Raw genomic sequence first — 27,518 nt, forward strand, 5'->3', positions numbered from 1 at the left:
ATCAACAGAGCAGAGAGTCAACTCGACACGGCTGGTAGTTTCTTCAACTTATTCAGAGTAAGTTACGCACCGCTTTTGACCGTCAGTAACGGTAACGGCATTGTAACGGCGGAAAAAGTAATTAGTTAGATTACCCCGTTACTGAAAAAATAACGCCGTTACGTAACAGCGTTATTTATAACGGCGTTACTCCCGACACTGTATATATCTGCTCACTTAAAAAATCTCAAGCATCTTAGTTTGGAGACATCTAAATGGTCAATAAGCATAATTGCTATGCTAAGCTGTGACCAGCCCTTGTACAAAGGCAGAAGGCTTCTACATTCGCATTGAAGGCAAATGCATATTGGCCCAAAGCCGATAATGAAAAACCTATGTCGATGTTATCCGATATCATTTTACAATGTTTTCAACGTCGATATTATCGGCTTACCGATAATATCGGACAACTCTACTTCAAACCAATCTCTTGCAAAATGATAAAAATGGTCTTAGCCCACTGTAGTCTCTGTTGCTCATATTAGCTCCCTCTGTAAGTTTAGTCAACATCAGCCCTGCTGCCACCTAACAAAAGTTTCCGGATTACTGACTGCTGCACCATAAAAAGACATTTAGCCAGACCATCTGATTTTCCTTCTTCTCCCCTCCCCTCCATTATTTCCATCCCTTAACTGACCCCACGCTCGTGTCTTGTGACCCCCTGGTCGTTAGCACGCTAAGCACCTTCTTTGGTCTCCCCCCTTGCCTCCTCTCCCTTTTTGTCTGCCCCCACAGCAGCCACATCTCACTGGCCATCGCAGGGTTTATCCCCTCATCCCTGATCTCCCTTCATCCCTGCAATCCTCATCTGTTCCTCACAGGACAGGAGGAGAGGCCAGGAGAGAAGGACTGGGCGAGGGGAGCGTCAGGCCCGTTGCTGGAATGAACAGACTACGACTGACTGTTCATTAAGTGTGATTGCATTGTTTAAAAAAGTATTCTGGAACATCTCAAGAGGATTCACCAAACAGGTGAGCACCATTTTGAATTGTTTGAAACGTATGTCTGCCACTTTTTTGACTCGTTTAGGATCCAAAAACTACAAATATAAAACAATTTAAAAGTTTCACCACCTTTATGTCAGTTCTGTTCATAACAATACACATACAGTCTTGGACAGCATATCAAGTGCTTATAACATATTTAATAATAATCGTAAAATGTTATCATTTAGCCCAGAATGTATTTGCTGACAGAGTCCTTTAAATCTTAATGTAAACTAAATGATTTCTCTCACCAAAGACAAAAATATTAAATTCAATAAATGTCAGTGATGTTATAAACATATTTAAAAAATTTTCTAAACCATTTGCAAGGATTGAGAAAAATACAAAGGCCTTTTTCCTGAAATTTTATTTTAGAAATACTGTATAAATAAGAATTGAAATGGCATTTAAAAAAAAAAATATATATATATATATATATATAATAAAATATTACTAATTTGAGTAAAGATGTGTTATGAGAAATAATTTTAAAAAGTTTTCTTTTTTCATAGATTCAAAAACATCTTGCTATATCTGATGATGTATGGTAACGATCAATATAATGTGAAGGCTTAATATAAAGATTTTTTTCTCAGCAAATCGATGAGATATCGAAATACGAAATATACAGATTTAACCATTTTAGGGACAGTGGTCGCTTCAGTGGACTTCTATTCAAAATTGACTAACTCATTCACTGCCAGCCCAAGTCACAGAGTATGCTCTGTGCCACTATGGTAGTTAGTAAAAGAGGGAAATTGATATAGAAAACACCTACTGACGATAATAGACGCCCAGTCCATTTTAACTATTGCCGTCAATGGCAGTCAAAGAGTTAAGCTATGTGAGGTCACAAAATATTTTAAACAAAAAAAAAAATAGTCTTTTTTTTTTTCCTTAATTTTTTTTTCAATTAATTGCATTTTTTTTTATTTTGTTGTATTTTTTTAATCTTTGTATTAATTTTATTTAATTCACAATTATTCATATTTATTATATGTCAGAGCTTTACAGTGATCCCTCGTTTTTCGCGGTTAATGGGGACCACAACCCGCCATGATAAGTGAAAAACCCCGAAGCAGCGCGCCCCCCCCAAAAAAGTTTTTTGTTTTTGTTTTTTTTTTTGTGTGTGTTCAATGTATTTATTTAGATTTAGCATTGGATAAGCCATGTTTTCTCACTTTTTTCTACAAAGTATAATTTAAAAAAAATTGTATATACAGTATATATATATTTTAATAAATGGCTTTTAAGCACTCCAAATGTAATATTTATGATAAGTGTTAAACATGTTACTGTCCCACCCACTTATCTTTAAACAAGAATTAAGTACTGTAGTAGAAAAATGTTTGGTTTTATTAAATGCTTCTGTTACCTCCCTTGACTGTGACATGTGGAAATTTCAAACTGCTCAGGATCACTTTTAACAAGTGGCGCTTATTGCCGCGAACACAACACGTCCGGCGCACACACACACATTCCAGCACGCGCTTCCTTATCCCCCCGCCTGCGCATGCGCACACTGAGCCTGTCTGTTCCAAGGCAGCACTGACAACACTTCATTGAGAGAGTACTCAAATCTTCTCACTTACACACAATAAGGTGCCACAGCAACTGTTTAACCAGTTAAACGATTATTGACGTATGTGACGCATTTGAAGCCCGTGACTCTGGCAAGATCAAACATACACATCTGCCAACATCGTTTACTTTAATAAGCAACTCCACTCCAGTGCTGCAGTGCCTGAGGAGCAAAGAGCAGGGAGAGGGAGGGAGCGAGCGAGAGTGAGACTACGCGATCGGCTCGGGACAGCTCATCTGGATTTTTTTTTTTTTTTTTTTTTGAATTGAAAAAAAATTCCGCGATGGACTGAGGGCATGAAGTAGCGAGGGCTCATTGTATTTCCCAAATGGATACTTTAATCCTTCCTTGAATATTTTCATCAAATAGGGGCCACAATCTGCCCCTGGGCCGCACATTCGAGACCCTTGTCCTAAATGAATATAATAAAAATAATAATTCGTGCATACACGGGTTAAATACCCCCAAATTTAATGACTTCATTAAAAAAAATCAAAATGTTTCTTTTAATTGTTGGAGAAATCAAAATTGCTTTTTTTTTTTCCTAAAATATTCATCTTAAACTTAAAAGTCTGTATTCCGGTAAATAACTTTTAAGTGGCTTCAGCAAATTTTCAAATTGTCTTCTGTGTTTTGTTTTAAACTACACTGTATATCAATGTAATTAGAATACATGATCCCGGTGCCGGGATTGGCGATGGGGCTGCGTAGGGTCGGTCGCCAACAGGCTTACACTCATAAGGGATTCACATGATTACTGGGTTCTAGATCACAGAGCTGATTTGTGTACACTCTACCCCTTTCAATCACTTAGCCTCTAGACTCCCCCACCCCCGTCCCCCTCTTTCCCTGGTCAACAGGCCCCCCACATGGTATCAACCAGGAAATACATCTAGTTGACGATAGCACCAACATATTTGTGGTAAGTGTAGACCAGGATTACCCAAACTACGGCCCGCGGGCCGGTTTTTTTCCCTCTCAATAGTGTTATTTATTTCCTGGCCTTTTTCTGTGAAGAACTCAGAGAGGGTTATTTGGTTATTATCTATTTAATTAATAGTGTTATTATCATTTATTATTATATTATATTATATTATATTATTATTAGTATTTTTATTTTAGCTTTTGCGCGCATTACGTCATATTGAGAACGAGGGAGAGTAAAGTGAAGTTAGATCAGATTACACATTAGAATCTAATGTCCCCAAACTACGTCCCGTGGGCCGGTAACGGCCCGGCTCCACAGTTGGTCCGGCCCCCTGAACAATACATATATATATTTTTTTTTCCCCAATAGTGTCATTTATTTCCTGGCTTTTTTCTGTGAAGAAACCAGAGAGGGTTATTTGGTTGTTATCTATTTAATTAATAGTACTATATTATATCATATTATATTATTTACTTTTGTTCCGTAAAGAATCCAGAAAGGGTTATTTGATTGTGGCTTTCTGAAAAACAATATTTTTTTACATTTAGGCACTCCTGCAATCATCACACTTTTTCTGTTACAAACTGACCCCGGCCCCTCATCAGAGAAGTGAAAAATTATGTGGCCCTCACAGGAAAAAGTTTGAGGACCCCTGGTGTAGACGTTAAATCTACTTCTTGTTGTAGTTTGTGTTTCTTTTCTTCCGTTCCCCCATAACCTCTTCCTGTTCGCAGCTTTGTCATAATAAACGAAGTATACTGAATGATCACAATGGGAGTATGTCAGACTCTCAATGTAAAACATTAACTGTTCAGACCATCCCAGCACTTAGACTTCCATTCTCCGTGTCAAACAGCTGAACAGGACAGGCTTAAAAAAAGAATGCATGATCGAACGTTTCCAACAAAAAAAAAAAAACACTTAAACCAAAAATCCAAACATGCCAAAGATGACTTTTAACTCTCATTTCAAACTACTTCTACTCCATTAATGCCCACCCCATCACCCACCACTGTCATCCCCTCCCTTCCCACTCTTCTCTTATCCACATGCAAAGAGCAGTCAGTAATCGGATGAGAGCAGATTTGATTCGAAAAAGCCCCCCCGCCCGCTCTTTTCCCCTTTAAAAACCTCCACCGCCGGGATTTAAAACTCACTCTCCTGACTTGCCTCTCTTGCCCCCCACCACCCTTTTAATGCACTTCACCATCCAGCATCCTCCTCCTCTTTTCACAGCCATTTAATCACAAACAATGGCAGGACGAGACTTTCCGTAATACATGAATTTAGCAATCAGTCGTCATTTTGATTTCATTTGAAATCGTCAGCTTCCATTGACGGCGAAACGATCGCTTGGATCGGATTGGATGTCTATCTCCGTCAATAACAGTGAAACATGATAATTCACCAGCACCGCAATTGAAATTGACTTGATGTCAGTCAACGATAGCGAATGAGTTGACTCGAATGAATTGTGCTTTTACAAGCTCAACAACAAAAAAAGTCCAATCGACACACATAAATACAGTTTACACACACACACACTTTGCCCTCTGCTTCCTCTCTTTTTCACTTTAGACAAATGAGAGGCAAATCCTTCTGGTTATGTGTTGGCTGATTCAAATTGTAAGGGATCAGGAGAGAAGAGGCAGCCAATATATTGTTGCTTCATAAGGTCAGCTCTAGAACAGTGGTACATTGACTTGTAGAGCAGAAAATCAGTAGCAACAACAGCAAAATAAAAACCAATAATGATTTTTAGAAATAATAAAAATACAGGATATGAGTAGATGAAAAATTGACTTGGACTGTACCAACCTTAACCAATCGATGTATTGAGACAGATCCATGCATTGTTACATCCCTGGTTTTTACATTGTCTGTAAAATGTGCATTCCTCTTAAAGTAATTTCTGAATTACGCACTTAAAATCCTTTATTTCTTCCAAAAATTGACAATGCGCTTTACAGTGTATCACAAAAGTGAGTACACCCCTCGCATTTCTGCAGATAATTAAGTATGTCTTTTCATGGGACAACACTGACAAAATGACACAATGAAAAGTCTGTGTGCAGCTTATATAATAAAGTTAATTTTTTTTCCCTCAAAATAACTCAAAATATAGCCATTAATATCTAAACCCCTGGCAACAAAAGTGAGTACACCCCTTTGAAAAAACGTACATCCCTAAATGTCCAAATTAAGTACTGCTTGTCATTTCCCCTCCAAAATGTCATGTGACTCGTTACAAAGAAAGCCCGCAAACAGTTTGCTGAAGACATGTCAACAAAGCACTACTGGAACCATGTCCTATGGTTTAATGAGGCGGGCAGGCTTTCTTGTGTACAGTCTTCAGAATAGGAGATTGAAGAGGTGTGTGTGTGTGGGGGGGGGTCATTCCCACCACCATGCTTGACTGTAGGCATGACATACTTATTTTTGTACTCCTCACCTGGTCGCCGCCACACATGCTTGAGCCCATCGGAACCAAAAAAATTAATCTTCGTCGTCTCATCAGACAGTAGGACATGGTTCCAGTAATCCATGTGCTTTGTTGACATGTCTTCAGCAAACTGTTTGCGGGCTTTCTTGTGTACCGTCTTCAGAAGAGGTTCCTCCTAGGTTGACAGCCATGCACACCAATTTGATGTAGAGTGCGGCGTATGGTCTGAGCACTAAAGAGCTGACCCCCCGACCTCTTCAATCTCTGCAGCAATGCTGACAGCACTCCTCTAACGAGTGACATGACATTTTGGAGGGAAAGTGACAAGCAGTACTCAATTTGGACATTTAGGGATGTACTTTTTTTTTTTCCAAAGGGGTGTACTCACTAGTGACGAGATTTGTCGTTCACTTGAGTAAACGAATCCATTCCGGTTCGTTCAGTAAAACGATTCGTTCAAACAAATCGTTCAACGAATCGTTCGCCCCCCTCATCTCCCTCCCCGCCCAAACGAATCGTTCGGTTACTGAACGGGAAGTGACGTTGCCGAACGAATCACCAAAGACCGCTTCGCAGTATAACTGAACGGGAAGTGACATTGCTTGGTCCCTCCCTCTCTTCCACATTGACCACTCGTCGTAGTTTCAGAAATGAGTGACAGGCGGTATCATTCTGCTTTCACAGACAGCCTCGTCTCTCTCCTGCTGCTGCAAAAGCGAGGGAGAACTTCCGCGTCGTCTGTCCTAGTTCTATGGGCTCAAAGTCATGGCTCGTGCTTGCATTTCGATTTAGGACACGGTTAAACATTTTCCTTTTGTGAGGGGAGTAGGGGGCGGGGGCGCACGGACTTTCTTTAGCAGGTTCTTGATCACACATACAATCACATATACAGCATGTTTGCTGTCACGAAAATAAAAATACATCGAAAGTTTAATTTCTGAATATGGAACGACCAACACATCATATTTACATCTCGCTCTGTTGTATTTTTGTTTTTTTGTATTAAGATGATCGTGTTGAATTTTTGCACTGGTATTAATAAATAAAATAATCCGGTCAGCTCCCCTGTCGTCCCCGCATCTCAGATCGTCAAATGCTGACGAGAAATAATTGTTTGCTCTTTACGATGTCGCCTTTCTACTCTCATTAGTCTGTTAAGAAAAATGTAGACATATTGCGACATCACCCGTGTCCGCGTGCTTTGTTTTTGGGCGCTTGAGTAGCACATGATGGACGGATTGACATAATTTGTCAAACCAACCAACACCTGACACGAAAAAAAAAAAAAAAACACTCGGAAAAAAATTACATGTATATACAGTTTCATTGCAAATCAGTATTACGGTGATCATATTGTTTTTTTGCACTGGTATTAATAAATAAAATAATCCAGTCAGCTCCCCTGTCGTCCCCGCATCTCAGGTCGTCAAATGCTGACGAGAAATAATTGTTAGCTCTTTACGATGTCGCCTTTCTACTCTCATTAGTCTGTTAAGAAAAATGTAGACATATTGCGATATCTCCCGTGTCTGCGTGCGTTGTTTTGGGCGCTTGAGTAGCACATGATGGACGGATTGACATAATTTGTCAAACCAACCAACACCCGACACGCTGACACGAAAAAAATAAATAAATAAAACACTTGGGAAAAAATTGACATGTATATACAGTTTCATTGCAAATCAGTATTATGGTGATCATACTAAATATTTTTTTCTGTGCACATATGAGGTAAATATCGCTGCCATGAAGCCTCCATATAGTGACAGTTCTCTGCCCGCTTCACTGCAGTCACGCGACCGCAGCTCAGCTTTTGCTTGCCTCGTAGCTACCCGTGTTTTAAATTACTGTAAATTTGATAGTATGTCATCATAGGCAGTCACGAGTTTGTTGAGAAAAGTACTACTCTAAACAATGCTCGCTAGATTTGTGTGGTGTTTTTGTCTGTTTGAGCAGCATTTGATAGGCTCCACGTTAACAAATATGTGACAAAGTCATTTCCTTTCATTTTCTGATTCGTTCACCGCATAGTCATTACTGGAAAATCAAGTTAGCAGCAAGCTAGGTCAGGAACCGGAGGACCGAGTCACTGAACGGGAAGTGACAAAACTCAGTCTTGCCCCCCTGCCTGCACGCTGGCTGCTTTTTGGCCACACATGGACGTGAGTGACAAACGCCCTGATTCTGTTTCCGCTCCCTCCCCTGCCCGCGATGAGGCTGGCGTCTGATTGGTCGTGTGCGATGTCAGAAGACGCTGCCGCTTGCTCAACGCCCTCCCACGCAGCGAACAAGCACCACCTTCATAGAACGAATCAGTGCAGATGATGATTAGTTCGGTCTCGTTCACCAAAACAATTCGTTCAAAAAGAACGAATCGTTCGCGACCGATACAACACTAGTACTCACTTTTGTTGCCAGGGGTTTAGATATTAATGGCTATATTTTGAGTTATTTTGAGGGAAAAATAAATCAACTCTATTATAAAAACTGCACACAGACTACTTTCATTGTGTCAAAGTGTCATTTTGTCAGTGTTGTCCCATGAAAAGATATACTTAAACATCTGCAGAAATGCGAACAGTGTACTCACTTTTGTGATACACTGTATAACCCACTGTATAGATACATATGAATTTTGGTTGCGCTTAAAGTATTTGTCCTTAATGACTGTATTATACTGCTCCAGTAAAGTGCTCAATACACACGTTCAGCACTCATCAAACCCAAATATAAAATGAAAGGAGCACAGGAGAGCAGACTTCTGCCTAAGCATCCAAATTGAAAGCATCGCTATATTTCTGACCTCTGTGACCTTTCTCTTATTATCATATCACCTACCCTGCAAATCTGAGTTAAATAGGCTAATCTAGCATCAGGTTATGGCCTTTTTTTCCCTGACCTCTGTGACCTTTGACCTCATAACTCCAACATTGTATGACCTCTTCCGTTTCATATTACAAATCTACCTTGCAAATTTGATAAAAATAATCCCTTATTTTTTCTTGAGTTATTTTGAATACAAATGAGTGGCACAGTAATTGTCTCCTAACTCAGGTTGTGGGTTTGATTCTCCGCCCTGATGAACTCGTCTAAGTATCCTTGAGCAAAATACTGAACCCCACTTTGCTCCTGGTGCTGCGTCACCAGTAGGTGGATGGTGATGCTGTGTAAAGCGCTTTGAGGGCCTTGAAAGGTGCCAAAGCGCTATACAAGTATAACACCATTTACCAACACAATTTACCAACTAGAGACGTACGGAATACATAACCTCCACCTTCCGGAGGTTTCATCTACTGGTCGAGGTAGCAATAACACAAATAAAAAATACTGTATTTTTTGGACCCAAGTATAAGTTAAACCAGCTAAAAAATGAATAATGAAGAGGAAATAACATATTTAAGTAACACTGGAGTATAAATCCCATTTTTGGTGGGCATTTTGTTTTTTTAGTTTATCAGAAACCAAGAACAAACATTGTACGTTAAAGTAATAATAGTAAAACGGAGATCAACAGGATAAATAGGCATCAAATATTAACTTTTTTTTTTTTCAATGTATTTATTCAGATTTAGCATTGGGAAGATACATATTAGGCATGCTTTTTCACTTTTCATCCCAAATTATATAAACAAAAAAACAAAACTTTTCTGTATATATTTTTTAATAAATGTTTTTTAAGCACTTCAAATGTAATAATTATAATACGTTTTAAACATGTTACTGTCCCACTGACGTATTTTTAAACAAGAATAAAGCAGAAAAATGTGTGTCTTCATTAAGTGCTTCATTGAGTGGGTCCACTCAAATCCGCTCAAGCTGCTCACTTACACACAATGAGTTGCCACAACAACTGTTTAACAAGTTAAACGATGATTGCCGTATGTAGGGCTTTGAAGTTTCGGCTTCCAAGGGTCTCTGGCAAGATTGAACCTTAACGTCTGTCAATCATTGATAACTTTAGTAAGCAACTCCAGCGCGCTGCCTGATGAAGAAAAAGCGTCAGGAGCGAGAGTGAGAGACTACGTGATCGGGTCGGGACAGCTCTATAAAATGCTGCATTTTAGGGCTGCAGCTACCGATTATTTTAGTAGTCGATATATCGATGAACTAGTTATTTCGAATAATCGAGTAATCAGATAAGGAGCACAAAAAAAAAAATCAAAATACCTGAGTTGACCACCAAATGGTATAATAAATACATAAATAAGGATGTACATTATGTACAACAAAGGAACAATTGGCTAACTTATATAGCAAAAGTCCGCTAGCTTAAATGCTATTAGATACTGAAGTTTTGTTTTTGTTTTTGTTTTTACAATGCTGTTAACAAATGGTTCAGACACATATTCCAACAATAATTGGCTAAATATACTTTTAAACCAAATTACAAATTAATTAAAAAAAAAAAAAATTAGCTCAAACAAAAACAGTGTAGTTGGTCTTAACAGGGAGCAGCTGGATTCAGCCATGTGAAATGAGGCATACTAGAGGGCAGTGTATCCACCCAAATCAATAAAACTAAATGCAACACTTTCAAAACAAACCATTACAACGCCAATTTAATTAAATGAATACTCGAAGCAGCAAAATTTAATTTGAATTTTTTTTCTAACCAAATACTCGAGTTAATCGATTAATCGTTGCAGCACATTTATTTATTTTATTGAAAAAAAAATCTGCGACATACTGAGGGCGCGAAGTTTGAAGAGCAAAATAGCGATGGATCACTGTACTATAACCTAAATATCACAACATAAACGGCTGTCGCAGCTAAATTATGTGTGGCATAGTCCAGAAAATACAGTAAATTAATGAATAAAGTAATAACTATAATGATAAAAGGGAAAGAAGAAAATGAAAAATGCAGTAATTATAATGAGGTGCACCTAATATTCAGAAAAATATGGTTGTTAATGCCAGTTACTGTTAAGTTAAAAAAAGAAAAAAGAAAAAAAAAAGTTAAACCGAACCTACAAGAAAGAAAACATATCATTTGATTTCATTTTTCTTTTCTCTGCAAATTAGAAATCTGATTTTATGACCAAAAAACAGAATTACTACATGTAAAAGGTCCAAAACCATGTGTCACGACTGCATTTCTCACACTGCCTGCCTTCATCCATTTTTGGATTAACCCCCTCTGTTAATCATGACATTACCAAATTCAATTGCAATCACCAATTTGGACGCTTGAGTACACGCAGGCGTTACTTCTGGTTCCCTCCCAATACTTCCATGTGATGACATTATGACAGGCCGTACTGGTTTGTGTGTACATACAGGGCGAATCATCTGAAGAGCAAATAGTTTTACTGCTAGGACCCACTACAATATTCATACATGAGCTCGACTATGTAGGCGTGCTCTACCGGTTTCCGTGTGTTTATTGGAGTTTGCAAAGCAGACGAGATAGCAGTTTGACTTGCAAAACTTCCTCGCGGAGCCTGCTGCAGGTAGCGCGCATTGTCAGGGATGGATCATGTGGCATTATAATGCAAAGGAATAATTCATTTCTTTTGTTTAGCAGCTTTCCTGCCACCTTGAGAGTGCCTGACGTGCATCGCCATGGGTGAGATGGAGCAATTGCGAAAAGAGGCGGATAACCTCAAGGACCAGATCACTGTGAGTAGTGGATGATGTCACATTGCCATTAAAGATGATAGACGTCTAACGAATAATCGCTGCCAGTTCTCCCATGAAATCTTGCAACTGTTTGTGGCAAAGTGCAACAAATGATCATCAAATGTGCAGCTATAATCAGATGGTGTAGGCATGAATGCTTTTTAATTTTGGTTGGCCATCTGTTTTCCAACTTTTTTGGGAGCCAAGGCACTTAAATTTTTGGAAAAATGGTTTGAAACACCAGCAAAATAACACCAAGCGTGGCTAATGAAGTGCGATGCAGCTGAGAAAATGAGTATATTGTGTTTGACATGTTACGTAGACAACATTACAGGCAGAAATAGTTAACATTACAATACAAAAGTGCTAGAATTCATTCAAAATCTCTCCCTCAAACCATATTGGCGGACTCCTTCAATTTGGTGCTTAGCTCTTTAAAAACGTTTTTGTTCAAGTGTCCTCCTAATACGTTTTTAATTCATAGGTCAACCAAGTACAGTGGATAGCCAATGTGTGACGAGTAGGCGGGACAATCGGAGATACTGGTGTTTGATTGGCAAAAATAATACTGGCGTTTAAAAATTACATGTCTCACAAGGTCTATTTTGCCTACTTCTGGGAAGTAGTGGCTTTTATTTATGTTGTTCGCCACTATTACACACTGGAAAAATTACATTCTTAGCCTACAAAATTTTGGAAATTGACTTAATTTGACTGTTTTTGTCTTTGACAAAATCTGTAGGACTTAAATACCAGAACACTGTTAAAAAAAAAAAAAAAAATGAGAACTTGAAATTTCAAGTCAACCCCTTTCAATTAAAAATTGTAAAGTTTTGATTACAAAGAAAAATAACAACTCTGTAAACAAGATTCTAAGTAAACGAGTTCAGTTTAACCCATTCATGGACCATTTATGATTCAATGACATGCAGTGAGTCAGTAGGAGGGGGGGAGATTTATTCGTTGGCCTTTTTTCAATTTTGCAGGCCCCTAAAGACAACACTTAAACTACAAACAGACCGATAATGAGCCTGGCCGATAATCGGCGCCGATATTTGGAAATTTGACATATATCGGTAGCGGCCTTTTTTATTTTGTAAAATAGGCTTATTTATCATATTTAGTTTTGTTTGCTCTGGGGAGGTTCAGAACATCTTCGCTGTCAATATGCACTTTGGACTTATATTTGTTCATTTATGTTGGGCTACTTATGCATTTCCTTATGATTAAAAAAAGTCAATGCGCGATCTTAGAAATATATTCCATTTCACTCTGCATAATATAAGTCATTTGTATTTTTCTGAATGTATGTTACTTATATGTTTATTATTTAAAAAAAAAAAAAAAAGTAAGTGTTTACATTGACTTCAATTTTAATATGCATCATATGTTCTTAAGTAGTTAAAATTGAGATTTGACATTTAGTATGATAGGAAATGAGGGAAAATAAAAATTAGGATATACTGTAGAGCTTGGGGTTATTGCTGTTTTTATTTGAAAAAATACAGTTTTGAATGAAAATCTGTTTTTGTATGTGTTATAGAAATAACTGTGCCAAAACAGTTTTCTTTGCATTTCAGTAGTTTTAGGATGCCCCCCCCCCCAAATAAATAAAATAAATAAATAAATACAATTTCTGGCTCCGTGGCGACCTTCACGTCAGGGAGTTCCTACAAGAAATTCTAGCCACTTTCACCCCTGTTTAAAACTGGGTTATTTCGGCTCAGATGCAGCCATGGAAATGGTAAATGGAGTTACACTTGTGTTACGCCTTTCCACCTTTTAACGCTTCATACTGTATCCTCATCTACCTACTGGTGACGCAGCGACAGGAGCAACGTGGGGTTTAGTATCTTGCTCAAGGATACTTAGACAAGGTCATCAGGGCTTTCTTTTTTGTAGAAAATTTTTAGAGAGCTATTTATTTAACATTTTATTCATCTTTGTAAGAGATGTTTCTAAGTCTAGGAAATTCAAGCACTTCTGGAGCTATTATTTTCTATTTGTGTGATTCAATAAAAATGCTTTAGGCATTTCAATGAAGTTCAGTGCCTGCATCATTGAAATTTTTTTCACGCCAATTTTTACACTTTTACAGCAAATGAATATCGGCTCCAAAAAAAAAAAAACCAAAAAAAAAAACAGTCATCAGCCCCTCTATCTACTAATATTCGGTACCGGTATTGGTCCTGAAAAACCCATATTGGTCGATCTCTAACTTTGATCGATCTCTACAGCTCTGCACATCATTTTACCTTTCTTTTTGACCCTCCCCTCGCCCAAACACGCCCGTAAACCGGGCCCCTTAGAGACCCGGTCGCACCTCCAGCACCCCTTAATTTCCAGCTCTGCAGCGAATTAAATACAATGGTATGGGTTAGGGTGGGGGGAATAAACTTTAAAGGGTTACTTGGGGCCGTAACCTGTGTGTATTTGAATTTTTATTCATTTCATAAATTAATGTTTTTATTATCATTGAAATAATTTATACTTGCATTTTTAATAAAACAAATATAAATGAATAATAATTTGAAAAAATAATATAATGATAAAATTTCAGGATTTTTTTTTAACAAAAAATAGTCCCTTGCTCTATAAATGGTGAAAGGTCTTAACTGTCAACTTTGAATACCTGTCCACTGTCGTGACCACTGTCCATGAAAGGGTTAAAACCAAGGGTGTTGGTTTGGGCTCAAAATTGGTAGGTGATGAGGGAAAATATTATGTGATGTCTTAAAATTAGCACATTTGTGATGTATGATTGCTTCTTTGACCTAGATTGTAACAACTTCTATTGTTTTTCACTGTGGGTCCCATAGTTAGGCGGGAATCTCACGAGATAACTTGTTTTGCACCATAGCACGCGCTTGAGTCCCATAGTTAGGAGGGAATCTCACGAGAACTAGTTTTGCACCATAGTACGCGCTTGAGTTCCATAGTTAGGAGGGAATCTCACGAGATAAATAAACATTCTACTTTAACCGCTGGGAGCCTCAACTGGGGGGGAATCTCATACCCTTGCGGGGGGGAGGGGGGTCTCACGAGTTCGGGTGGTGCGTTTTCGTGGGGGCAGGGAGTGGCCACCCGTGTCCCCGCGTCAGACGTGCCTATAAGAGTCGGGAGATTCCCCCAACTCCCTGGAAGTCTGCCAGAGGATTACGTACGGGTCGCTTGGCTTTGTTCCTTCGCCGCTTTGCCGGAGCGTTTGGCTCCCCGCTCATTTGTCAACGGTAAGCGATTTTCATTGTTAAGGAACAGTTTGTTGTGCTGTAACGGTAACGCGGGGATTCTGGGATTGACAAACTAGATCTAACGTTATCGTTACCACTTGTTCTTGTTTTGATACTTGTTGGTTGCTCTTGTGGGATTGTAATCAATAAATCTCATTTATTCTGCATTTTCTAATCAATAAACATCGTCTATTGAGCAAAAGTGTGCTGGTTGCTGACTCACCGCGAACCCGGAAATTTCAGAAAACAGTAGGGACGATATAACAGCATAACATGCAGGTACACTTTTTGCTGGGGACGGGACATTAATAAGACCAAATAGATTGGGTAAACGGGGGTCAGGGCTACATTTCTCACGAATATGAACCTAATTATTTGATAGGCTAACTGATCATTGCAAAATAAATCTGTATTGAGTCATACCAGTGCTTCTCAATTATTTTCTGTTACGCCCCTCATAGGAAGACACAATGCGCTCATGCGCTGGTCCTCATGGGAAATGCAGTCTTCAAAAGACTACCGCTTTTGTCCACGAGCGTCGCTAAAATCGACCAAAACTTAAAAGTTAACAAGTGTTGCTTTAAGACCACATAAACAAAACAAAAATGAAAATTGAGTAGAAGGGGGTAAACCTCGGTTCACTACATTTCTCACAGTTTAATTAACGTTAACAGCAGAAAATACATACAAAAGTGGAGGGCACGTCTCTCTAAGCAACTTTCAACTCGAGTTTTGCAGGTTAGCAAATTCACACAGTTTAATGTTATGCAAACTGATGCAGGTTGTAGCAAAATTAGTGGTGTGTTCCCCACCTCCATAACATTGACGTCTTTTTACATTACTGATAGTGGCTGCTGCTGACTGAAAAAAAGACTTCTAATATCCCCCCTCTTTGAAGGGGGAGAATGAGGTGGCATGTTGGCGACGTGTTGTATTTTCGTCGGGTTAGTGTGTGTGTGTGTGTGTGTGTGTGGGGGGGGGGGGGTCTAGTCATCAGTCAATCAAACTTGAGTTTGAGGGCGGGAAAATGGACTAGCACATTCAGCAGAGAAAAAGGGGTAAATATAAGTCTGAACATAATGAAAATAATTCACTTAATAACGGTAGGGTCAATTGTATCCTTACAACATATGGGAAGGCATTTTAAATTACCTATATAACTGAACTCATTATAAAATGCAAATCAGGTTGCTTAAAAGTTGGTGGGGACAATTTGAGCATCCTGAAAAGTTGGTAATGTTATGTCCCTACCGTCCCTATGCAAACCTACGCCCTTGGTTAAAACGCAACTTTTTAATTAAAATGGATTTCATTTGAGTAAATATTTTGCTCTAACCAGACTCGAACCTGCCGCCATGGCAGTGGAACGCACAGACAACTGAGCTAACAATCATGGCTGACTGTCCACATATCAGGGAAATATCTTGAAGGCATCGGAAGTTAGCTTGCAACCATTTGTCAATAACAAGTTACCTCAGAGAACTGACAAATTTTAGTTATTTGTACTTAACTCATTGACTGCCATTGACTGTGCCAGACATCCAATCAATTTGAAGTGGGAACGGTTATTAGCTGCCACCCACCCAGTTCAAATAGATTTGACGTCTCGAGTGACAAACTCTTTAAGAGTTTTAACCCAATTTTTAAGAGCCATATAATTGGACTTCTATCATCATCGGTGGAACTGAAAGCGTTGGAATTTTTCATTGACATTTCATTTCATTTGACCACAACAGGCGGCACGTAAAGCCATGCAGGACACAACCCTACAGGATGCCGTGGCTAGTATCAACGTGGTGGGCCGTGTCCAGATGAAGACCCGAAAAACACTGAGGGGTCACCTGGCTAAGATCTACGCAATGCATTGGTCCACTGACTCCAAGTAAATATCCTCGAAAAGTGTTTTCATTTGAGGAGAGTCCAATAATCTCAAAGAATTTGGTGTTAATGTGTCTTTAGGCTGTGTGTGAGTGCGTCACAAGACGGAAAACTCATCGTGTGGGACAGCATCACAACCAATAAGGTGAGACTGAGAACTTGGACCCATTTAGAATGGACCGGTAACAAGTTCCTTACCTCGTGTTTGTTGCTTTTCTATGTTCTCCTGAGGGAAGCGCTTGTTTGCCAAGCTGCAGCAGGTTTTTCCTCTTCAAATCAGACACCTGGAGGGAACAAAAACGCATTAACTTTGACAGTTTTTTTTTTTAAAGAGTAAAAACCAAACAATTAAATAACTTACTTTGAAAGTCATCATTTTCATGACATGTACTAACCTTAGGAGACATATCTATAAATACTCTTTCAGTATTGATTTATGAATTTGAATTAATTTAGTATGAATGACCAAAAATGATACAAGTATTTGGATTTTAGAATAATAAGTCAAAAGGAATGGATGCAGTAAATCTACATTACTAGAAGTTTTTTCCTCTTCCAGGTAAACGCCATCCCTCTCAAGTCATCGTGGGTGATGACGTGCGCCTATGCCCCGTCGGGCAACCTCGTAGCGTGCGGCGGTCTGGACAACATGTGCTCCATCTACAACCTAAAGGGCAAGGACGGCAACGTCAAGGTCATGCGCGAGCTGGCGGCGCACACAGGTTGAATTTCAAGATTTGTTTAACTATGCTGCTTTTTGCCTTAATTTTGTTATAAATTCATGTATTGTTGTCGTTGCAGGTTATTTATCATGTTGCCGTTTCCTCAGTGACAGTGAGATCATAACCAGCTCTGGAGACTGCACTTGGTGAGTGGATTTAGTGAATTAACACTTGTTTTTGGCGTAAAATTTAAAATAAAAATAATAGTGTTTTTTTGCTCTCTTGCTGCAACACTCGGGCTGTCAAAATTATCGCGTTAACGGCCAGTAATTAATTTTTTAAATTAATCACGTTAAAATATTTGACGCATTTAACGCACATGCCCCGCTCAAACAGATTAAAATGACAGTACAGTGTCATATCCACTTGTTACTTGTGTTTTTTGGTGTTTTGTCGCCAAATGCTGGCGGTCGGGTGCGACTGATTTTATGGGTTTCAGCACCATGAGCATTGTGTAATTATTGACATTAACAATGGCGAGCTACTAGTTTATTTTTTGTTTGAAAATTTTACAAATTTTATTAAAACAAAAACATTAGGAGGGGTTTTAATATAACATTTCTATAACTTGTACTAACATTTATCCTTTAAGAACTAAAAGTCTTTCTATCCATAGATCGCTTTAACAGAATGTTAATGTTAATGCCATCTTGTTGATTTATTGTTATGTAAACAAATACAGTACTTATGTACAGTATGTTGAATGTACAGTATACAGTATATCCGTCTTGTGTCTTATCTTTCCATTCCAACAATAATTTACAGAAAAATATGGCATATTTTATAGATGGTTTGAATTGCGATTAATTACAAATAATTTTTAAGCTGTGATTAACTCGATTACAAATTTTAATCGTTTGACAGCCCTATGCAACACATTTCACCTCTATAAGATAAAAATACACACCAAAGGAGCCACATTTGTTTCATATTACATGGCACACACGTGTTTGTTTATCTATTTTATTGCTTTATGGCAGTTGTCAAAAGTATCGAAGTATCGATACTGAAATGTATCCGTATACTCAACCAATTTGGTTGCCGCTGCAGTTTTATTCATTTTTTTTGCAATACAACAGTTCACCAGCGATTTGTTATCATGAGGGAAATTTGATTTTGCAAGATAGTTGATGATGGTTGATAGTAGTTGCAATCGAGGCTTTTTTAAATGGGTTTTCCTTTTTATTTTTAAAAAAAAAAAGTTTTTTTTAATACAGTATTGAAAATGGCATCGAGTAATTTTTTGTATTTTGTATTTTTTTTTAAGAGTATCGATATTGATTTGAACATTTTAGCATCGTGACCACAGCATTAAGCAGCAGTGAGGCATTACTTTGCATTTGGGAGCTGACAGCACAAACACGAAGATAAGCAATATGAGACAATAATAAACATTATAGCGGGGTATGCGAAACACATATGGATCAAATTGCGACCAGGAGGAAGGTGGATAGTGAACTTACAGTATAAACATGAAAACCCTGATTCAAAAAAGCACTAGTGTGCTTCTAAAGGCTAATGGTTGTGATGAAAAGTGTGAATACACTCAACTAGCCAATTCCTACCCTACAGGCAAATATAATTCCACTGTTACGAATGCGGAAATAAGGTTGGACCCCTAAGTAGTCAACAACCAAGGAATGCGTTCAAGGGTTTATTAAATACACACACAAAATAAAAACACAATTGCGAAAAGGGGTTATGACAAAATCGGTCTGTAACAGCAGGTTGACAGAGATCTTAAAAGGGATCCACGGATAGAAAGACTTGTAGTTCTTAAAAGATAAATGTTATTAAAATAATTTGATATTGAAACCCCTCGATGTTTTTGTTTTTATACAATTTGCAAAATTAGTTTAATCCGTAGGTCGCCATTGTTGTTGACGTCGCAGGGCGGTGACGTCACATGGTTACGCTGCCAAACTTCCAGAGTATGACTCTAGTGACATAAACATGTCATCTGTTCAAGCCTTTCAATTTGAATCCAAGAGGAACATTAATTAGCAAGACAGCACTGTCGATATTTCATAAAACGAGCAGCAAAAAGAAAATGAACAGGAAAGACAGGATGAGACGAGAGTAGGGGAAAAAAAAAAACGGTGTTCTGCCAAAATGTGCTATACCTGCAAAACGTCCCACGAGGTGAATTTGACACCCAAAGTCCTACCGTGCGCTTTCAGCTTGTTTTGTTTAGATGCATACAGACAGAACAAACTAAATATGCATTGAGAAAATACTTAAATGTAGTCATATCAAATAAGGGTGGTTTAAATATGCTATGTAACTAATGTGGTCAACAGATCAACAATCTGCTTTAAAGCTACGACAAGAAACCAATGCTTAAAAGTATGAGAGGGAAAGCCATGCAAAAAGTATTTTGAGGCAATGAAAAGGTAATAAAAGACTCAATAAAAACACAAATAGTAAAAACTCGCCGCTTATAACCGATGAGCGCATGTGTTGGACATCTCGCCGAGTAGAAGGAATTGCAGTAACCCGGTAGTACTCATCGTGTAACAGTGACAATCTACGTCATTACCCCAAGCGTCCATTGCGCGCTTTAAACATGGCGCCCTCCTTAGGTCAAAACATGTACTAAATATTGTAGATCATTAAATCAATGGTAGTATTTTATGTGTTCCAATAACATATTTTAGCAAAAGAGAACAATTGTGGCTCATTAGAGCCTACAAGTCTTGAAGTCGTAGGTTCCCTTTAAAACTAGGTAGGTAAACCAAGTGGTAGGCAGTGAGCCAACAAGGTATTAACTCACACACTCAAATACCTCCACAAGGTAAAGGATTCCAAACCGAGATCAGCAGACGAAAAAAAATCCAAGGCATCAAGAGTACAAAATGTACGAGGGCGATCAGCAAGGCAATATCTTGGCAACCCCTCCTTGGGTCGCCTGTGTTTAAATGCACCGATGATGAGCTTGGACGCAGGTGCGTCCTAGGAACTCCGCCCACACTCTGTAATGAAACACAATCTGACCAACTACCAAATGTGACATCCACCATTAACTAATCCTCTATGATACAAAAATTTAAAAAAAAAAAAAAAAATGGTCTCCAAGTATCGATGCATATTAATCCCAGCAATATACCAACCAAACTTCATTATGATCCATCCACCAACAATAGAGGAAACAGATTAAAAATCGTAGTGTACACAATCCCAATAAAAACAATAACATGAGTCGTCTTCAGCCTGTAAAAAGAGGAAAACAGGTGCAGTAGTATTAGTGAAAGGTGGAATCATCTGGCACCAGGCTTTGCCCATAACTCATTGGCTGCCATTGACACTGATAGACGTCCAATCCATTTGAAATGGGATGGGCTAGCAGTGGCAAATGGGTTGGACCCGTAGTTGTGACAAACTCATTTAAAGTACAGCCATGGATAACAACATTAAAGATTTTATTCAAGACATTTGCTTGTCCAGGATAGAAATGGTTGGTACTTTTGTTCAGCGTTTAACAAATTCAAGTAAAACTGGTTGACCTGACTGTTGTAATGGTCCTTTTGGTTTTAGCGTGCTGTGGGACATTGAGACAGGCACTCAGAAGACCATCTTCGCAGGCCACCAGGGCGACTGCATGTCCCTTGCCGTGTCTCCAGATTTCAAGTTCTTCATTTCGGGAGCGTGCGACTACACGGCCAAGCTGTGGGATATCCGAGAGGGCAACTGTAGACAGACTTTCGGAGGGCACGAGAGCGACATCAACGCCATCGGGGTGAGGATATCAAAGGAGGATGATCAATGTTGTCTGCCACAAATGATTATTTTTGTGATTAGTGAAATAATCAGCTCATAGGTAAATCACATTAGTGTGTTGATTTATTACTCTGGGCTTAATATTTTAGATAGAAATGTGCATTGAAAACAAAAAATAGTTGAGAAAAGTTAGACTATGTAACAATGTAACTGTATTATTGTTTTCCAAAGTTAAAGATGTTGCAAATATCCAATTTTGATTAATTACAAAGAAAATCATCTCCTTTCATCGAGGACTGTAGAAATAAGGGAATATTTACCCCTTTTTTAAATTGGTTTTTGTTGTTTTTTTAACAAATTCACGATGATTAGACACATAAAGAGAATATTAATTATTGTTTTCTCTTTTATTTTAAACAAGAAATTCAGTCAAAAATAAAAAAAGGAAACTTGAGTGTTTTATTTTTTTTTTTGAGTATATCAATTTTGACATTGTAAATAAATAAATATATATCTACCATTAAGAGGAACGAAAACAAGACACTTTTTGAAAATATCCAAAATTAAAAATGTTCCCCCTTTCATTTTATAGCGACATTTTAAAAAAAAGGAAGATTAAAGACAATAAAAAAAAAAAGACTTTTTTCCTTTTTAAATTTATTTACAGTAAAGGTTTTTCTTACCTAATTAAATGTAAATTTATATATATTAGGGTTGCAACTAACGATTATTTTATAGTCGATTAATCTGATGGCTAATTAAATGATTAATCGGATAAATGTCACTTTTTTCAATGTGTTGTTTTAGGCATGTTGTAAGTAACAATGAATTTCCTTCAAAAATATTTGATTACAGCTTCCTGACTTAACTGTACTGTAGTCTACAACTGAACTGTTTTAAGTACATAAAATTGCTGAAGGTAATTTCTCAGTACCCAAATCAGAAAAAGTCCTGTTCATTCAAATAAAAAAAAAAAAAGTGCTGCTGATTGACTTTTTTTTTCTTGTGGGCAAAGCGCTGATATAAATTGTGCCAATAACGCATTTATTTTCTTTAAACAAACAAAACAAAAAAATCAGATAAAGAGGAAGCAGACTGAAATGAATCAGGAGGCTCTAAACTATTATATGAACGGGTTTATGTGTGTGGTTCCATTATAAAAAGAAATGAGACAACTTTACTATGTAACAATAACTCAAGTGCTAATATGCTTCTCCAAAACATAATACGAACGGACACTTAAGACAGTGATTAGCATAATCGCTAAGTAGCTTAGCGCTCCGTGCTAAGTGGTAACGTCTCATCAACAAAGAATATACAAACAATACAATTGGCTTCATTTACTCACTTCTGAGAGAGGCACACTAGATCTAACAACACAAAAGGCAAACTAACTCTGGACATTTCATAATACTATTGATTCAGCAACCCAACCAGAGTGTAGCAGTGAACTCGCACTCTAATCACTGGCGCTTGCGCGCAGCCTCACATTGCACACACACAAATGGGACTTTATTTATTTTATTATTATCATTATTATTAAAAACTACTATTAATACCATTAATACTAAAAACACACCAAATGGGACTGCTCATAGCTGCCGGCAAAAATCAATAATCAAATTAGTTAGCAACTAATGTATGAATGGATTTTAATCGAATAGTTTGGCGTTTTGTTTTCTTATTTAAAATACAAAAAAAAAAAAAATAACTGGAATTTAAAATTCATAAGAAAAATAAAAAAGAATAGTTACAACTTTTTTCTTATTTACTTTTTTTCATTTAAAATGTGAAATAAATGATGAATAAGAACTTTCAATATATACAGGGTTGCACATAATTTTTTTGCCCAGGTTCTCAGAGGAGGACCTGGAGATGTGACTTGGTCCTCATTCAGCTTGAGAGCCGACCCGCCTGATGCGATAAATTTATGACAAGCTTTACTTAGAGCCAATTAACTTTAAATAATCATATTAACAATTAATGCTTGATTAACATCAACTGGCACAACAAAATTGCCATTACTTTGAAGTGAAATGTAAAGAAATAAAAAGCACCATTTCAAAATAAAGGGCATTATGCGGCTCCCACATGAACTCCAAGCCTTTTTAAAAGTGGGATGTCCTCCTCATAAGACCTCATTGAACGTGCATGTTTAGCTTTGTAAAATGCGAGCAAAAACACGTTTGTCAGTGCATGTCGCTGTTCATTACCTTTATTCCGCCCTATTCCGCCACTTGTCCATAGGGCGAGTGGGGTCCTGTTTGACATCGATAGTTTGCTTAATTCCCACATGCTCTCTGTTTTTTTCATGCTTTTCAAAGTTTGGATGGCTGAAATTCTTTGACCCTACATAAAATGCGCTGCTCTTATCGGCGACATTGGGATTCTCACGGCACATTTTGTACCGCATTACCGTGAGAGCATCATTTGCTTCTAGCAATGGTACCTCCTGTAGCCACTTTTCAGCAAAAGTCCTTTTTTTCGGTAGCTCCGGTGACGTCTCTGTCGTCTGTCTGTCTTTAGATGGGGGTGGGGGAATACGGAAGTAATTACTCAGTGTGGCCTGCCTCATCGACATTTTGAGAAGTTATTTTCTCGTGTCCGCCGCAAATACAGTGGTCAGCCATCGGTACGCAAAAGTGTATGGAAGCCGTTGAGGGCCAGCGCGTTTGTCTACGTCCAGTACGCATGCGCGCATGCGGACCACTTATGTGCACCCCTGAATATATATAAATGATTATTTAGAGGCTTGAAAAAGATTTGGACATTTTTTAGGTCAACAATAGATGTTTAATCAACAATCAAAAGTGTCGATTAAATTCAAAATATAATTGTCATTTACTCGATTGCTGTAATTTTTGGAATATAAGCCGTGCCCATCAAATTTAATTCTTTACATTGATGCATAATGGGATATTTAGACCAGAAGACATGCAGATCATTAGCCTGTCATAATCATAATCCATAAGTTAGTCACATCGAACTACAAACTGCATGGTTCAAAGTGGGGGAAAATGTTGTGATTTGTAGTCCAAAAATGATGATGGTAATCGTGGCAACCCTTGTGATATGTGCGGTCTTTTACAGTTCTTCCCCAACGGCAATGCAGTGATCACTGGTTCGGACGACGCCACCTGCAAGCTGTACGACCTGAGGGCAGACCAGGAGCTCATCACCTACCAGGACTCCGGCATCATGTGTGGCGTAACCTCGCTGGCGCCCTCCCTGTCTGGTCGCCTCATCCTGGCCGGATATGATGACTTCAACGTCAATATTTGGGACTCGCTCAAAGCAGAGCGAGTGGGTGAGTTGGACCTATTCTGAAATCAAATGTTGACATTTATCTTTGTAACATATATACTGTATATAATATTTGTATATCATATATACCACAATGAGCACCCCTGATTTAGAGAGACTGTTGACTTAAAAATTATGCTGTCTTGAGCTGCGTAGTAGTATTCTTTTTCCTGCTATTTTTCTATTCATGAAAAACGACAAAACACTACTTTGTTTTGTAATTATATTTAATAGAATATTTTTAAACTACAGTAAAATAAATTTCATATTATTTTTGTGAGCTTCATATATTCTTTTAAAAAATGTAAAATAAAAAAAGAGAAAAATATGGAATATATTTATCTAAAATTTTAACTAGAAATAATCCAAATTATAAAACAGTAAATATTGTCTTTTTAAATGTTTTTATTATGAAAAAAAAAAACAAATGCTTTCATTTAGTTTATTTATTTTTTTGTAAATTCAGTATCTTAATTGAAAAAATGAAAAAGGAGAAAGTAAAAAGTTCTTTTTCAAAAAAATGCAGTATTTAAAAAAAAAGAAAAATGTATATATTCTCCTTTTCATTTTATGTGTGTGTGTATATATATATATATATATATATGTATATATATATATTAGGGCTGTCAAAATTATTGCGTTAACGGGTGGTAATTACTTTTTTAAATTAATCACGTTAAAATATTTGACGCAATTAACGCACATGCCCCGCTCAAACAGATTAAAATGACAGCACAGTGTGATGTGCGCTTGTTACTTGTGTTTTTTTGTCTCCCTCTGCTGGCATTTTGGTGCGACTGATTTTATAGGTTTAAGCACAATGAGCATTGTGTAATTATTGATATCAACAATGGCGAGCAACAAGTTTATTTTTTGATTGAAAATTTTACAAATTTTATTAAAACGAAAACATTAAGAGGGGTTATAATATAAAATTTCTATAACTTGTACTAACATTTATCTTTTAAGAACTACAAGTCTTTCTATCCATGGATCGCTTTAACAGAATGTTAAAGATGATGCCATCTTGTTGATTTATTGTTATAATAAACAAATACAGTACTTATGTACAGCATGCTGAATGTATATATCCATCTTGTGTCTTATCTTTCCATTCCAACAATAATTTACAGAAAAATATGGCATATTTTATAGGTGGTTTGAATTGCGATTAATTAAGATTAATTAATTTTTAAGCTGTGATTAAGTCGATTAAAAATTGTAATCGTTTGACAGCCTTAATATATATATATGTATATACATAATAACCCTAACCCTAAAGAACAAATTTAAAAAAAAAAGTTTTATTTAACCCTAACCCTAATTATAAATAAAATGGAAAAAAAACAACAACCAAAAATCTCCTAGATAATATTCTCTGATTTCTGTCATACTCAGTGAAAGATGATATTTTTTTGGAATTAATCAAAACAGATTCATCATTAATAGCTCATTCACTGCAAGCCATCCCAGGTCAATTGGATTGAACATCTATCGCCATCACTGTTCGCGATGAAACTCAATAATATACTATATTTCCACTTTCCCTAGGAGCACTGGCTGGCCATGACAACCGAGTGAGCTGCATTGGCGTCTCTTCTGACGGCATGGCATGCTGCACGGGATCCTGGGATAGCTTCCTTAAAATTTGGAACTGAGACCTCGCAGCATCACTTCTACATCTGCGTGGTATTCAATTGTGCCAATTTACAAAATTAGGTTTGTTATTGTGAATGAAAATTCCTCTTTGTAGTCGATTACAAAATAGTCTGGCACAGACGACCAACTCAACTGGTATATATGCTATGCTGTGTTTTATATCAAATTTGGGATGTTAGTTTTCTATTAGATGCTTATTGTTGACTTCCTTTTCTATGTAGATTTTTCTGTAAACATCCAATTTCAGATGTTTTTTGTGTGTGTTTTAAATGGTGACACTGGCTTGTGACTCTACCCCCCACACATACACACACAAATGTGATAGACAGTCAACAGATGGGACAACAAAAAGTGGTTCACTAAGCACTTACAACAAGCAACGACCTATTTGTCTCAGGACCTATTTAATGGATGCTATTGTGTGCACTCGAGTGCTACATTTTGGAATTTGTTGTAAATACTAGTTAATCTTTTCCTCCACCAGGCGATGTCAAGGGTGTGGTACTTTGTGGTCTGTTGATTGGCAGGTTTTCTTATTAGGGTTTTGCAATAACAGGCAATGTTGAGCGTAATGTAGCTTTCTTTACAGACGGTCCAATAAAAATGGGATTCTACTTGTTGTTGGTGATCATTTTGTTAAATTTGACTGTTATATCAATTAAAGGGGCAGAGATCTTTATCATATGTATCGCAGTGGAGAGACTCCTGTGTAATAAATTGCAAAAAAAACATTATAATTCAGTGGTGTTACCAAAATGCCAGGTGTGGATGGGTATTAGCCTTACATGGGGGTGGGGGGTGGCAAACAAACAAACAAACAAAAAAAGCTACAATGCTCAAGTAGGTCGAAATCCAGCGTAGGGCTACTGCAACTTAAATCATGTTTTGTTTTCTCCTTGAGACAACTTGTTGTGATTTGGTCTAAACAGATAAATGTTTATTTGACACATCCATAACTGAACAGTATGGACATGCAGGTGACAATATTTTTTTTAGGTAACCTATTGTGGTTCCTCGGTTTTATTAGTATTATAGTTATTCTTTGTTCAGCAGCCCTTGTGAGCTAAATTTGACCCCCTTAGAATGCTTCAAAATGCACCAAAATCGGCAGGCAGGTCAAGAAAGGTGCAATGTTTGATACCGTGTGAAGACAAATTCCAAATACACTATGCAGCGCCTCCTCGCAGTCATTCTTTGTCCCGCCGACGCTTTGAACCCTAGTTGGACCCCCCTCAGAATGCTTCAAATCTCACCAAACTCAACAGCCAGGTGAACACTGGTGAAAACTTTGATAAAATGTTAATTAAAAAAAAAAAAAATCAAAACATGCGTAAATGTTTGTATCACCCCTTAGGAACAAAACCAACATTTCATTTCATTATTTTTTTTTAAGGTGAAAGAGGAGGTAA

The 27,518-nt window shown here is 37.6% G+C and overlaps 1 protein-coding gene across 2 annotated transcripts; it reads left to right on the forward strand.

Moving 5' to 3' along the window:
* The first annotated feature begins 803 nt into the window (after nucleotides 1-803).
* On the forward strand, nucleotides 804-27,388 carry gnb3a (guanine nucleotide binding protein (G protein), beta polypeptide 3a). Of its 2 annotated transcripts, none has more exons than XM_057834719.1 (9): nucleotides 804-1,010; nucleotides 11,503-11,600; nucleotides 16,567-16,712; nucleotides 16,790-16,853; nucleotides 17,268-17,430; nucleotides 17,510-17,576; nucleotides 20,965-21,166; nucleotides 24,238-24,454; nucleotides 26,002-27,388. In XM_057834719.1, exons 2-9 carry the CDS (start codon nucleotides 11,544-11,546, stop codon nucleotides 26,106-26,108), a joined length of 1,023 nt encoding a protein of 340 aa, XP_057690702.1. In that variant the 5' UTR covers nucleotides 804-1,010; nucleotides 11,503-11,543; the 3' UTR covers nucleotides 26,109-27,388. The 2 variants fall into 2 exon arrangements, with proteins under 2 accessions (XP_057690702.1, XP_057690701.1); XM_057834718.1 differs by having other exon boundaries at nucleotides 11,506-11,600.
* The last annotated feature ends 130 nt before the right edge of the window (nucleotides 27,389-27,518 follow it).

The sequence above is a fragment of the Corythoichthys intestinalis genome, chromosome 4, assembly GCF_030265065.1.
Source record: "Corythoichthys intestinalis isolate RoL2023-P3 chromosome 4, ASM3026506v1, whole genome shotgun sequence".
Lineage (NCBI taxonomy): Eukaryota > Metazoa > Chordata > Actinopteri > Syngnathiformes > Syngnathidae > Corythoichthys > Corythoichthys intestinalis.